We start from the raw sequence: 16,004 nt of genomic DNA on the forward strand, positions 1-16,004 counted from the left end.
CACAACCACACACACAGTGAAGGAAAATTTATTGTAACGTCACAGACAAGCAAAAACATTTATATCAACAGTGAATTAAAATACAAGCATGTTAATTGTAGAAGGTGTCTTTGACATATCTCAACTGTCTTTAAAAAGATATAATGCTAAAAGACACCCAAAATCAGGTCTGAGTGTTTTATCAAACCTAGGTGTGACAAATCAATAACGTAAAAACAAATGTAAGTTTCCACAGATTTGTTTTTATTAAAGTATCCTCATATAAATGAGCTCTGCTATGAAATACAGATGCTGGAAGGAATAATCATGTATTTAAATGTAGCTGTATTGCTAAACAAGTGTGTTGGTAAAAGCTGCTAAAGCATCAGCCATACTTTGCTTTTTCTGTTGCTAGAGCCAATCTGCGTATGTTTGCTATGCAACCAGCTGCTGCCTCCTGCAAAGGGTCATCTGTAGAGCCTACCATAACCAGTAGGAGCTAGCAAAAATACAAAAGAGAAATGGCATGAGAAAAACAAATAAGTGTGCTATTGTTTCAATAGTGTTCAAATCATATCTGGAACCACTGCATGAATTTACCCACACACATAATAAATAAAATACTAACAATCATATTAACAACATTGTATTATATATGTATATATATATGTATGTATAGTGTTACATGCATACTTTTGTACACATATATGTATTAACATCCACATAAGAGTGCAATGCCTTATATTTTATCGTATTTGTACCTGTGAATCGGCATTTTCATGTCTTATTTTCTGGTTATTGTACCATGTCTGTCTATTGGTTGTACTTGGATTTTTTTATTTTAAGTAGAAATTGCACATGTTTTATTTGAGTCATGGTTTTCACCCCAAGGTATACCAGTGTAATTGTACATGCTCAAGATTTTTAATAAACAAAGCCCTGCTTTTTTTTTCTGGTCTTGATCATGGAACTGGATCCATGTGAATGGGCCCTTGTGTCCCATTGACTGCAGTAGGTTTCTTTATTGTCACAGCAAACCACTCATGTTAAACTGCTTGAGGGATATAGATCTGGGCATATCAGTCTTAAACATTTGCAAGTGAAAAACAAAAGCTCAAGAAAGGCACCAAAGTTTTGGAGTTGATTCAGCTTTTCAGTCATGTGGAGTAAATCCTCTACTCTGGAAGTCATTCAAATTTTTCAGTGGAAATTCCTTGGGAGTAAGGTACTGTTCAACATGAGTAAGACACAAGACAGGCCTTGATGATAAAACATTTTTACATATCAGAAAACCATTAATAATGGGTTTGGATCTCATTTTACTGTGTTGTAAGTCAGTGATGCAACTGCAAATGCAATATAGCTGGAAAAGAGAAGATTCTTGCTTAGCTCAGATCAGCTCCACACAACCTCCAGATTTCTGAAAATTTGCCAGGCCTAATGTGCGTTCAGGTATTTTGAAGCTCAGACAGCTCTAATTAAAATCTATATTTTCAGTCTGCAATACTTAGGAATCTGTATTCACCCAAACAATGTTGAGTCAAACCACAGAGAAATCTGTTATCACTCAACTCTGGTGCATATTTTTCATACAGCTAAAATATTACACAAAATTATGAACTGCTAAATATAAAAGCAAAAATTGAATGCAGACATCAAATTCATATGCTACCTTTTTCTAACCTTCCAGCAGTTGTGAGGCATGGGCCACAGCTGCACACATATGGCATTTGCTTAGAGAGATCAAAGCACTTCGAACTTGAGGAAGTGGTTGTGTTAGCCAACTGTACAAAACAAGCATCTTGCCAGTCACCTATCACCCTTTGACCCCAACATGCAACTTGTATCACAGTGCCTGTGATAGGCCTGAATTAAGTCAGAAAGAGTATTGTGTCAATTAAGCATCAATGATATTTTTTTCTAGCAATTCTTCTTATAATTTCCATTACTGTAATCAGATGTCTAGGCCCAAGTAGCTAGGTAGTAGAATTCTTAAAGTATGAACACTCCTGAAAGGATATGCCAGAGTTAAAATGACATGATAATGAAATGAAATGAAATGATATGGGAAAGTTTTATGTTACTCTGCTTTATTTGGATGCAAAACCTGGGCCAAGATCAGCAATCAGAGAAGTCAGTGGAAGGTACCACTGGCTTCAAGTGGACCTAAGATTACGGAGCATGTCTATGTGTACTGATAAAACTGCTCTACAAAGCACAAAGACCAGAGTGCAAGCCTTATCAAATGACTTCTATTTTTTGATTCTGAAATATTGCTGGATGAAGATCTTTCTGCCTTGCCTTTTGCCATGAGATGATTTCTCATCAGCTTAAATTATCTAGTGATTCTTTAGGTGCCTCACAACTTTCTTGTGTAACTTACAGAAAAAAACTGTTATAAATCCTTCATATCCCTGACCCAAACCCAAAAATATGCACACACATACCGTTCATATGGTGGTTTTGGTAAAGCTCTAAGTTTCAAATTTTGGGGCAAGGAAACTATATGCCTTATGTGATTATTCACTTCACAGATCTAATGCAAGGCTTTTCCAGTGTACTGAGTGTGGAACTCAAACTCCCATAATAATTTCAGATAAGACTTGTTATCAATGTATAAGAGCAGAAGTTCATTACAAAAATAACATTTTGGAGATACATTATCTAGTAGGAATACAGCAAAAAGAGAAAATCAGCCCTTGCCTACATGTTAGATAGGACTCAATTCAAGGTTAATTACCTTTTATTTTAGCCATCACTTCTTTCTAGGCCCAGAAGACTTAGGAAAATAGGTATTTTTCTGTCACTTTCCATGGATAGCTCAATATTAAGCAATGACAAGAGCTGTAGGGGAGGGTCCATGCTCTTTGCTGCAGGTGCATTTTGGAAGATAAGGGTTAGGCATCAAGGAACAGAATGCTACACAACACTAGTTCCAAGTATCCAAACAGATGCCTAAAGAATTAGTGGTACGAATGCAACCAACGCAAACAGCAATTTTTATAAAGGTATCAAATACTGATTTTTCTCCTTCTGAGTTCAGGGGATCAGAGATCAGTTGTGCTCCAATTTGCTGTTTTTCTAAATCACTTGCCAGTGGTAACATCTGTAAGAACTGCCACGTCATACAAAATCCTGTACTACACTGTGTCTCAGGATTTTTACAATATGACTTCAAAGGAATATTCTTGGAAACACTGTCCAATACAGTAGCTGCCTCTAAGGACTGAGGATATACAGCAACATTTGTCAGTTAATTTACTCCTTTTGTGCTAACAAAAAGACAGCTGAAGAGAAAATTATCAAAAATGCAAAATATTTCATTTAGAAGTAGGTAATTCTGTATTTAGGAATCCAACTTTGAAGATTCTGATATAAATCCTGCCTTAAATGAAATAGAAACTTATTAAACTTATTCTTTTTTTTTATAAACCAAGACATTTATCATTCTTTCACTTCCTGATTGTCACTCCTTGACCCTTTCATGTGTTCAATTTACTGGCAATTTGGGTCATCCAGTTGAGGTATGGGAATCTATTCATAGATAGTATACACAAACTACACCCACATATTAGATATATTTGACAAGTCCAAGAAATATTTTTGTTTTAATTCCAATGCACCAGTGCAATATAACATGTCATTTTTCTTGATGCAATGCCCTTGAACTTCATGTATCCCTTCCCTTTACTGTTCAGGTATTGTTTTCTGACACATATAAATGCTAACAGATGTGAGATGCAGTAAAAAAAGCATGTGGTATAAATGCTTCTTTCTGGCACATAAAAGGCACTTTCCATAGACAGGGAAAGCATCTGCAGCACCATGTAGCCTTCATTTTCTGTTGGCAGGTATCTATATTCTAAGGCAAGAGTCCAATATTTTTTGCACAGTTAGCACGTCACACCAGCAAATAATCACAAATACAAGCTGTTTGGAGACTGTACAGAGCATATGTGGCATTTCTGGATTCCAAAAGCAAGAGTAATGCACAGCCAAATCATTTAAATATTCAGAACAATTAAGATTTTGCTATTGCTATCCTATCTTCAAAATAGCACAAATTTGTGATACTATATTAGGAGTGCACAATCACAGAATAACCCAGAATTCTGGGGAGATCTCAGGAAGTCTCTAGTCTAATGTCCTGCTCAAGGCAGAGTCAGATACGATGTTAGATCAGGTTGCTCAGAGTTTTATCCAGTCTGATCTTGAAAAACTCCAAGCATAGAAATGGCACAACCTCTTTCAGCAACCTATTGCAGTGTTGACTGACCTGGTAGAGAAAAAGGTTTTCCCTGTGTTCAGTTACTCTTGTTTTAGTTTATGCTCATCGTTTCTCATCCTCTTGCCATGCTTCACTGTGGAAAGCCTAGATCCATTCTTTTGATGACTGCCCTGTAGGCACACCATTGACCATCCTGGTGGTCCTCTGCTGAATCTATTGTGGTTTATCCATGTCTTCCCCACATCAGAGGCCAAAGCTGGGTGCAGTATTTTAGGTGTGATCTAATGAGTACAAGCACTTTCCTCAACCTCCTGGCTGTGCTCCTGCTATAAGCCCAGTGTTTTGATTTCTTTGCTGTCAGAATGTTCTGCTTGCTATCTACCAAAACCTCTATATCCTTTTCAGTAAAACTGCTCCTCAGCCAGTCAATCTCTAGCATTCCCTTCATAAACTCTCTAGAGAGGAATGTGAGGTGACCAGTCTGTGGTGCTCCAGACCAGAAGGTGGAATTGTAGCTCTGAAGACACGCTTTGCAAACTCTTATTGTTCAGTCTTATGCTCTCTGGCAAAGGTGTAACAAAAACAGAAATTCCTTTATTCCTCAAGGCATTAGTAAGAGGTAAGGGGATAGATATAATATTGGTGGCTAATGATGCCACCTACCACTGCCTGAAAGCACATCCTCCTTCTATTTAGTATCTTTACCATCACAAAATAACCAACCGAGAAAGTGTTATTTCAAACAAGATAACACAAGCACCAACAGCAGAACTTGTCGGAAGTCCCATTACCCTGGATGAGTAAGACAGTTATAAAAATGGACTAGCAATTCTCTTTCCCATGAACACATCTTTCTAGAATTTTTCACTTCTACAAAAGAAGTAGCCCAAGGGGATTTTAAAGCTGAAAAAGATAGGTAAGTTTTGTACCAACAAACCCTAAACCCGACAAAATCTCAAATGGTCTCGATGTACTGGTTACCATAACTTAGAATTACTCACTTTCCTTCAGTCACAATCACTGCAGCTTCCAGACTCAGAGGAGGGAAGCAGGAAGCATAGGATGTCATGTTTTCAGAAAGAATAGAGGTTTGCATCTTTAAATAACAAGTTAGTCATGCGATGTTTCCACAACAAGTTTTCCAAAACAGTGGAAAGCGTAGAACAACGCTGTTGGAAAGAGGCTGCCTTGCTCATAAACAGATAAAAGATCAGACTATTCAATACTCTGGAGTCCTGTGAATGTGAAAGAAAATTATGAATAAAGAATAACTGTAAAAAAATATTTAATGCCCTTTTTTATTCTGACTTCTTTAGGTTTTCGACCCTGTAAAACAAATCTTATTTGATTTTTTCTAATCAGAAGGAAATATGGACAAACTCCTTCAACAAGATTCATATCTGTACTGGGAAGCTAGTCAGAGTTCACATAGAGCTTAAAATTCCTGGAACTAAAGACATTTGCCTCAGTACAACATCTTGTAGATTGATATAGCTATAGCATTTCCTTAAATTTAGATCTAGTATCTGACTTCTTTTACATGCAACATTTCCTGAAGGATGCTAAATTCCTAGCACTGTGATTTTATAATTGTGTAACACTTCTTTTAAAAAAAAAAAAAAATTCACGTTTTTTATAAATCTAACATAAAAGAAAAAAATACTTTAAATAAAAGCATATGGTAGAACCTTATCCAAGAAAGTATCAGTCTAGATCCAGCCTGCATTTTCTAACTTTCAACACCATATTGCACACTGGAAAATATTAAAGCACCTAGTTTAAGTGTTACGTTACACATATTCCTACAAAAATACTTTAATAAAATTAAATTATAAATAATAAAACACTTCACAATCAAAACATAATGAAGGCTAAGCCAAGTCACTGCTTCTAAACTAAAATTCAGGCCAATTTCCTGATTTCCCCTTTCAGCTGAACGAAAGGGTAAGACAACAATGTACCATACCCAGACTCCTAAGAAGAAGATGCTCATGTAAGTTCTGGGGTGTTTTCTGTTAATTTTTTTTTTCTCAGGTGGCACAAATAGAATAGATTTCAAACATAAAGACCTATGCACCAGGGAACACTGAGCTAGCAGCCATACAAAATCCAGTACCAAGAAATTCCAGTAACGGCAGAAGATGGGCAGGGCAGACACTCACTGTACTGATTCCCTCTTTTATAGGGTCTCTCCTCCCTGGGACTGAAGTCGGAGTAACCCTTGGTGCAGCCTAGTTCACTTGTTCTGAATTTAAAGAGGTGAGAACTGAAGCTCTCTGGCTGGAGTGGAAGAAATCCTAGGAAGATTACACCTGGTTTCTTTTCATTTCTTGTCTTCTTTCTGTCTTTTCTCTCTCCCATGAAACTCATATCCATCCTGGCAGCCATGGGAAAAGGACGACAATCTTCTGGAGTCACTCAAGAATGGGGGGGGGGGGCTGAGGAGGTCGAAAGGATGCAACTTGGGCTAAGGTACACCTGAATGTGGTGGTGGCCTCTTCTTTCTCATCTTTCCTTTCCTCCCTCAGAAAATTAAGGAAAGATTACAGAAGCTGGAAAACCTGTGCACTTTCTACAAAGAGGTACAGGACTTTAAGTCAGGATGAGAACAAATTTTTCTGCAGTTTGTTGTGCACTTAAACCATCTCACCTATCTCAGGACTTAGGACAGGTGACTTGTCCTTGGCAAGTCGTTTTTCCTATGTGACTGCATGTGACAAAATGTCTGTTGGCAAGATGAATCCTACAAAATGCTGGGAAACACGGGAAGAAGACGAGTAGGACTTGATAGTTTCAGTGAAGTATTCTGAACACATGGTTACTGGTACCTTACCATGAGATGTTTACTCTTTCTTTAGAATACACAGCTTACTGAGCTTCAACTGATTTTACACCATGACAGATTCAAAGTTTAAAATCTTTCTGGGTACAGTGTCATCTTTTCATTTTTCCTGCCTGCTGCCAGTCCTTTTTTTCTGTTTTGTTTAGCCACCTCCTGTACTACAGGAGGTATTTGGGACAAGGACCATATTTCTCCACATCTGAATGGGAACAGCACTCTTGAAAAGAAGTCCTCTTGAGCACACAATAATAACATATGAAATAAGAATATAGTTCTCATATTCTCCAATAAAGTTAAATGTTGCATTGCATTACTTTGGAGAAATACATACAGTCTGAATGCCTAAAGGGAATTATAATATGGTACACACACATACTTGCAAATGTTTATATAGCTACAAAATATGAATAAACCCTACAGCTCTCTCTCCACCTCATCTGTTTCATTGTCTATTTCATACATAGTTATTTAGAGAAGGATGCCCTCCTTCTCTCTAAAGACATAATAAATGGGCAAAGAACTGTGAATATCAGTGACAAGGAGAAATTGACCAAAATGCTAAATGGTGAAATGTAAAATAGTTTCAAAACTGTAAATTTTCAGACAACTTTAAAATACACTAAGTTTAAAGGTTTTCCTATCTCACGTTGCAACTTACAGGACTTCAGAGGAATATTTACAACAATTTCAGATGTAAATCTAACTAAATATAAACATATCATGCAATGCTAAAGGTGCTTAATAAAACTGGTAATAAAAGTTATTTCTTATCTTTGTTTAAAGATATGTAACCTATTGGAGTCCTTAGAGGCAGACAGCTTGAATCTACATTCAGCTGAAAGATGTTTGGTGCAATATTAAGAAAGAATTCAATCACTGTGAACATTCCAATGTACAAAAAGTCTTATGGGATATGAAATTCATCCCACAAAAAACAACAGGCAGATCTGATAATCCAGAAGTGATGAAGCCCAGGGTCTCACAGCATATTTTTATTTGAACCACTTTCTCTATTTTATTTTTATTTCATTGTAGTTTTCAAAAGAAGATTAACATATAAAAGGCTTTTGGTGAGATAGAGAATAAAAAACTTTTTGTCATCTCAACAGAGTGACATTTCAAAGAAGTTTTTTTCAATTCATTGGAAACTAATTTTATTAAAATTAAAACATGAGCCTGTTTACTTACATGTAATGGACATTCAAAACAGTGAACTTATGTCATGGACATTCCTTTCCTTTCATAGAATCATAGAATCAACTGGGTTGAAAAGACCTCCGAGATCATCAAGTCCAACCCTTGATCCAACACTGCCGTGGTTACTAGACCATGGCACAAAGTGCCACATCCAGTCTCATCTTAAAAACCTCCAGGGATGGTGAATCCACCACCTCCCTGGACAGCCCATTTCAGTGTCTGATTACTCTCTCTGTAAAAAATTTCTTCCTAATATCCAACCTAAAACTCCCCTGGCAGAGTTTAAGACCGTGCCCTCTTGTCCTACTGCTGGTTGCCTGGGAGAAGAGACCAACGCCCAGCTGGTTACATAATTTACTTTGGCTCAGTAACATGCTGGGGACTACCCTTCCTTTATATCGCTGCCAGCCTGATCAATCTTTCTTCTTTGTATTTCTTGCTCTTTATCCATACTTACCTGCTTTTTCACACTTTCCTTTCCTTTTCACTTTACAGGAGCATGACTTTTACTTTGCCTTTCCTTCTTAAATATTACTGAGAAGATAGAATAGGAAATTGAAAAAGAATTCAGTTTTGGTTTTCAAATTTGTTAATATGACTATGAATATGAGTATTTTGTCTGTTTGTCCCTAGCAATCATATGAAGATTATATGAAAGCTAATCAGGGGCAGTTGCAAATAAACTATCATCAGCAAATCAGAGGAAAAAACCTGAAGGGTTCTGCTTGACTTCTCAGCAATAACCTGAAAACATGCTGTGGGTTTTTTTTAACTCTGATATTCCTGAAATGCATTATAACTAGTCTGTCTGTGAAGGCAACATTGAACTGCAGTAAAAAGACACCACCGTTTCCAGACTTCTGACAAATTTTGCAGTGTTTACTGCAAGGGCATCTTATCCTGAGAACAGGGTATAAAATCTGACTGCACTAGTATTTTAAAAGTATGTTAGATCTACTGGTGTTCGTGAACTGACTTCAAATTCTCTTCTGTACTCATTTCCAAGTACTTATTTTGATCTTGAAGGTTAATATAGATTAAGGTCCAAAAGTTTAAGTGTCTGTCTCTCTTCCTACATATGATCATTATAATCAAAAACAGTGAGGTGCTTTTGCTAGTAAACCTTACATATCAAAGTCTGGGGATAAAAGCAGGATGTGGATCCATACAATAGAATTTATTTCAAATAAGGAGCCAGGGTACTTCAAAGTTCTTTTTTTTGTGGCACACATGAAGACTGTTCTATAATCTTATGTTTTAATACATGTGGGTGGCAGCAGTGCATACATTTACATAAACTGGAAGATGAGTGGTACTGTTCAACTTATAGTCCGGTTTTAGACTACTAAATGTACTAGAAAATGTTCAATTAGAACACAGGGTAAATAAATGTATAGATGGTATGAACACAGCTCAGCTTTATTCACACAAATAAGCAACTGAATGTGATGAAGCAAAAAAAGAACTGGGGCTTTCATGGGCAAAGGTCCATGTACAGTCCACATGTTCATTCATATTGGTAGATTTAAATGTATGATATCAGAACATTAAATGTATGCTATCCATTACTTCTCAAGAATCTCAAACTGCTTTTCTTGTTATCAGAGAAAAACATATGGAATAAATTAATTTATACTGAGGAGTCAACTTCCAATAATCAACCCAAATTTCTGAGTCACTTGAGTATTTCTTTATGAACAGAGTCTGATTCAGTGCTCATAAAATATATTTACAAGTGCTGGAAATTTGTGTGCTTTTTTATAGTCTGTGTTGTGGAAAAACATTACCATGTACACTTATTGTGACAGATAAACACTTTGGGTTTTGGTGATGAAAACACAGGGAGTGGCTTGAATTAATGCTCCACTCAGGTCATATTCAACCAAAGTACTTGTGATTTGCATACAATTATCTAGAGGGGAGTCAGGTATTTTTTTTAAAATAAGCAAAAAGTCTCTCCAAAACCACTCAAGGACTCTGGCCACAAAGTGCTTGAGTGACTGATGGATTTTGGAAGCTTTGTGAGATCAGAGACTTTTAAAAACACTGTGTAGCCTGCAAGCAAGCAGGCAATAATACCTGCCTGCCTGATTTTTGTATGTCAGCCAGGAAATACTAGAGGCCTTGATCTGCTTCCTTCCCTCTCTGAAGATGTAACTATGAAGTAATGAATGAAAAATTAATTAATAAAAGCTAAATTTAAAACTTTTCCCTAATTGAAGCAAAAGCCTGTTCCTCAACTTTTTTATTAACTGCTCAACTTCAGTTCCAAGCTTCAAGTTTTGGAGATCTTTTTGGCTTATTCATTTGCTTGGGCTTTTTCAGTTTTATAAAAAGAAAGTTATAGTTGTGCTTGGGCAAGTGGAGGTTGTACCACATGCATAAAAGCTCTGCTAAAGCTGGTTAAAGCATGCGGGGGAAGATGTGAAAATCAATTTTCTAAACCCATACAACTCTGCTTTAGTATAGAAAGAAAAAAAAATCATGTGGACCTTCTAGCTGAATGCTATCACTACAAAAGGTAAAAAAAGAATCACAATTAATACTCTAAACCTGGTATGGCAGTTACTTTGTCTCTCAGGTAGGATGAAATGGCTGGAAAGGTTAGTTAGTTAACTAGCTACCCAAAATATTATTTCACAACACTAATGCTAGCACAAGAACATCATTAACCACATATTGGACATTCTTGGGTGAGTATGTTTGCCACCTAATTAAAACAACATGTGGAGCTGGTTTGAGACAAAGTACTACTCCTACATGGGGAATGTACTCTCTTCTACATCAGTTCCCCACTCAAACAGGCTACTATTTCAATAAAACAGTGTATCATGGTCTTGATTCATGACAAAAATTAAGGAACTAAACATCCTTCCCCGAAGAGGAGCATCTTTATGAAGAATATTGACATCTGTAAAAGAGTGGTTTCTCAAAATACAATTCTCTCATACACATTTCTGATTCTGAAGAATTAAACAGACTATCAATTTTCCCCCTCACACTTCCCGGGATGTCAACACAAATTTAAAGATAAATAACCCCTACATTTAGCTGCAAATTTTATGAGAATTTTTGGATTATGAGACCAAGAGCAGAAAGATTAACGGAAAGAGCCTGAACAATCAGAAGCAAAGTCAGGGCTTCAGGGTGACCCTAACTGTATGTCACATTGAATTTTTTTTCTGTCCAAATTGTTTGCAAGGACTTTATTGCCTCATCCAAATATATATGGACATCTTTTCAGTTCTAACACACAGTTACTGTCAGTCCCTTTGGATCTGCTGCACATGTAGTGTGCAATACTGCCCAGTGTAGTAAATCCAACACTTCCATGAAAAGGAAAAACTGCAATGAGCTGTGACATATTTGCACAGGAGATTTGACCTCCATAGCTCAGTACTGTGAATTGCAGTTTGCAATTGTCTCTGTCTCTACTACCATGAAGAACTGTATTGTCAGCAAAGTTTGCAACCTTACCACTTGCTACCCTTTCCCATTATCATTTATGAAACATTGAATGGCAAGATCCTGTGGCTCCAAAACTTCATCCGATTTCCTACACTTTGATTCCTCATTTTTAGCAATTATTTATCCTCTCTAGGACTTTGCTTTTTCATCACATAGCTCTTTAACTTCTTTAAGCATTTTTGGTGAAGAGTGCTGCTGAACATTGTCTTGAAATCAACTGTCAATTCCACCCTTCCAAATAGCAACAGGATTATTGCACACAAATAGAATAATCTACTGATGAAAAGACAAAATGCTCTGAGGAGCAAAAGACTAATAAAATATTCTGTATACAATGAATGTACAGCAAATGCAGTGCAAAAGTATGACAGACCTCCTTTAGATATATATACACTCCATTGACCTATAATGTGCCTGGAGTTTAGCGATTGTGTCTCTTTGGAATTCGAAGGAGCTAATCCAGTCTAATGACTATTGGATTTGACCAGATTGCACAGATACAATATAAGAGATAAAAAGAGCAAATAAACCTGAATTCATCCCACATACCTGTGGTCAGGGTAGACAGTAGGCAAGAACTGGTGAAAGACAGGATGTCTTGGAGGGGCAATGTTGATTATAGGTGTTCTAAGGACTTTCTGGATATTTTTAACTTTTCTATGTTGCCACAGAGCCCTAAATTATCTTAGTCCAAGTCCATACTGTCATACCTGTATGGCAGTATGGTAGCACCTTTATGAGTTCCTGGTTTCTCAATCCTATGTCATGGAGATTTTTTTTTTAATTTTATCTATACCTTTAACACAAATGCAATGAGTAAAATAAAATCAACCTAAAGGCATCTTCTATTTAGTTTTACAGTTTCTGTAAATTCAAAGCTAACATATAACTTGCAGTGTATCAGACTCCTTTGGTAAATAAATAGTGTTACTGGCTAATATTCTCTTACTTTAACACTACGTTTTCCTTCAAAGCTTCTTGAAATGAAAAATTATCCTAAACCATGGCAAGAAATTCTGCACTGATTAGCAGCTGATAAATACAGTCAACAATCATTCTTGTTGATAAGTGCAAAATTAAATAAAATCAAATTTTCAGTAAAATAAAATTGTATGGACTTTCACTCATAGTCTAGAAGATACATTTTAGCTTTTACATACAATTGATTGTTAAGTAAACATCACTGCATCAGCAATTCATAACCTCTCCCTACTCTCACTCAAGTCAGAACAGAATTCTCATCAGCCTCCTGCAGCCTGGCAGCCTCGTCAGCTCTTTAGAACTGATGCCAAAGTGTGCAGAACACTGACCAGGAACATTAGCACGAGAGCCCATCTCATTATCCCCACATTGCAAATGGACTTTCCCTCAGCATCTTTATCCTGAAAGTGACATCAATAAGATGTGCCATATTACTTAAAAGATACCACAGAGTGCTCTTTGAAATGGCAACATGAAAGAGATTACAACAACTAGGGCTTGAAGCCAAACTGAAGTGATTGATTTTACAGGAAGAACTTTTTTCTTGGTATTTCTTATGTTCAGCTTCTTTGAATAGCTCCTTACATACAAGGAAACTATTTTTGATCAGCTGAATGTCAAAAATAATTACCTGGCATTGTGTTCTTACACATTAAGCCTTATATCTCTCAATTAAGTAAACTAATTTAATATCTGACAGTTTAGCTAAGACATTATTCCATAAACATAAAAATATTTTAATATTCTTCTTTCAGATTGTTGCCAAATTAGAAAGAAATGATTCACACAGTCACAAGGATAAGTCTGGTGCAGGGAGCTAAACAATTGCAAGAAGCTGCTCTGTGTATTTCTGTGGTTTGGAAATAGTGCCAAGTCGGAAGGAAAAGACATTCTCTGCATTTTCTAAAGCAAGATAAATACAGAAAAGAAATATAGATGAAAGATGGAACTGCTATCTGTGGACTCTGCCAGATTCCTTGGCTTTTTGGCACACCTATTGAAGCTGGCAGACTTAGCCAGTAGTAATCTTTTCCATTAAAAGGAGCAGCATATATTTGGATTTAACATACTTTGTTTGTGCATTTTTAAGCTTCAAAAATGTCTATTTAAATTTTTTTTAATGATTCCTTCTGCACAGTTGGCTGCAATTGCACTTATTTGAAATGGCTCATTTATCACTAAAAGAGCTGCAGGGCACAGCTACTGTTAAACAGCTCCAACAAACCTACAGCTTAGTGGGACAAGCTTCTTTTTATAAGACTAAAAGATGTTTAAAATGTGCCAAGAGGAGCTTTATGCCAGCTTCTAGGTTTGTTATCCAAATGTTACAAAATTAGAGATCTCCTGAAGCACAGTTTGTGCAACGATAAGCTGATCTCTCTTAGGCTGCTGTTTTTTCCCATCCATGATCAGTCAGATTTTAACAGAACACTTGCTACGTATCATAAACTTTAGTAATGCAAAATTTTGAAAAAAATAACCTAAAATCCGAGGCTTAGCCTATAATGGAGCCACACTTCATTACCTTTATCAATGGTGCAAAAGCAAAATGTTTTACATGTAAGCACCTCTACTTTATGAATGGTGAAATTTTGCTTATTATGAAGGGAAAGGGTTACTGGTTCCTGTTTCCTGGAGCTGAAACCCTAAGAAAAATGTTCATACCTGGCAGTTGCTAGCACAATAGAAATTGCACTAGTGTAACACCGACAATTTTCATTAATTCTTTTGAAATGAGACAAAATATGTGAGTACTGGACTTTGTTTATGCAACTCTTATATCCAAAATTTAAGTGTGATGTGATCAATACATTTGTGGGTGAAGGGATTTGTCATACTTTCTGTAGACAACAGACATGCAGAAATTTTGGAATCTAGTGCCCTCTTCCTTGATGTCCAAGAACTGTAACAACTAATTTATAAAAAGCAACAGGCATCAGCTTGGAGTATGTGCCAAACACGCCATATCTCCAGCCTGAACTGTGGAGCCTGAATAGAGTGAACCACTACAGTTAAAAAGGGGATTCTTCTAAACTTAAAATAACCATATAAATATGTAAATTTCAACTACACACTATTATACCCCAATAATACTATTGTATATATATATTACACTGAATACTTTGCATTGATTTATGAAGATATTGTCTTAAAATTTGTTTAATAATGTAAAACTCCTTATTCTTTATACAGTGTTCTCACCAAAGGCCCCCCACAAGAAAACAACCAATCCCATTGCCAAATACTCCTAAAGAAGTAGGTGCCAGTGCTTTTGCATTTCATTTTCTATACTCCGGATATATAAAGTATGTGATAGAAGGTTGGGGTTAGAATGTTTGCAGTAGAGATTACTAGTAATTGTCTTCCATATTTTGTAATTCACATTTATTTATTTCACAAAGATGGTCTTATGAAAATCCTTGCACATAAAATGGTTAGCCAAAACTTCTTGTAGGGATTTATGACTTTAGTAAATAATGACCAGTTCTCTGGAAGCTCTGCACAATAAGTTACAGAAAATGTATTTTTTAATACAGTTGTTATAAAGAAGCATAAAAAACCTTCCAAATATGAAAACTACATTTCATATAGCTTTCAGAAATCATTGTTAAACAAACTGATTTTATATCTTGGATTCTTACAAGGGAATGGATGAGCCTAACCTTTTTTCCATTAAGAACTGAACTCAAAAAGCACAAATATCTCCTATTAATTCAACACAGAATTCCAAAAATGCACTACAACTCTTATGCCTTCTTTGCCAAAACAACAAAACCAAGCAACCAACAATCCAATATGGAACACACCCACCCTCTCCCACCTTCCCCCAGAGGCATCTCTGTAGGCTGTAACCTGATGAAAAGACACGAACAAATCTGAAGAATTAATTAAAAAATATTAAAATCTATGATTATACAAATCAAGTCCCCTTCTTAGGAGCACGAGTCTCTGCTTTTCGCACCTTATTGTACCAAGCAGTTGAAATGCAGTTTTCAGCACCCCTGGTGACCTTCTTATAAGATAGAACAACTGATATTCTAGAAGGCATCTATTAATGTTTTGTAATATTAAGAAAACAGAGCACTTCCATGCTGGGCAAATAATACCGTAAACCAGACCACAGAGTAAGGTTAAAGATCAGTTCTATGCATGGGTAGGTTGATTAGGCACTTTCAATATTAAAAAATATCAGAACATAAATGGAAAGTCTGATCTTGTGCATTTCAGGTATGTACTTTAATCATTAAGTTAATGGTTCCTCTAGCCAAAAAATAATTAGTTCTGCATGTACAATGGAATAAGAAGAGA

At 36.2% G+C, this 16,004-nt stretch overlaps 1 protein-coding gene across 3 annotated transcripts in view; it reads right to left on the minus strand.

Annotated features, from left to right (window-relative positions):
* Positions 1-222: 222 nt before the first annotated feature.
* ARMC4 (armadillo repeat containing 4) overlaps positions 223-16,004 on the minus strand; it is a 79,029-nt gene continuing 63,247 nt past the window's right edge. For all 3 annotated transcript variants that reach the window (XM_027648522.1, XM_027648524.1, XM_027648523.1), the window contains exon 20: positions 223-478. In XM_027648522.1, the coding sequence (XP_027504323.1) occupies positions 365-478 (114 nt within the window). In that variant the 3' untranslated portion in view covers positions 223-364. The remainder of the gene's footprint in view (positions 479-16,004) is intronic.

The sequence above is a fragment of the Corapipo altera genome, unplaced genomic scaffold, assembly GCF_003945725.1.
Source record: "Corapipo altera isolate COAL_440 unplaced genomic scaffold, ASM394572v1 47, whole genome shotgun sequence".
Classification (NCBI taxonomy): domain Eukaryota; kingdom Metazoa; phylum Chordata; class Aves; order Passeriformes; family Pipridae; genus Corapipo; species Corapipo altera.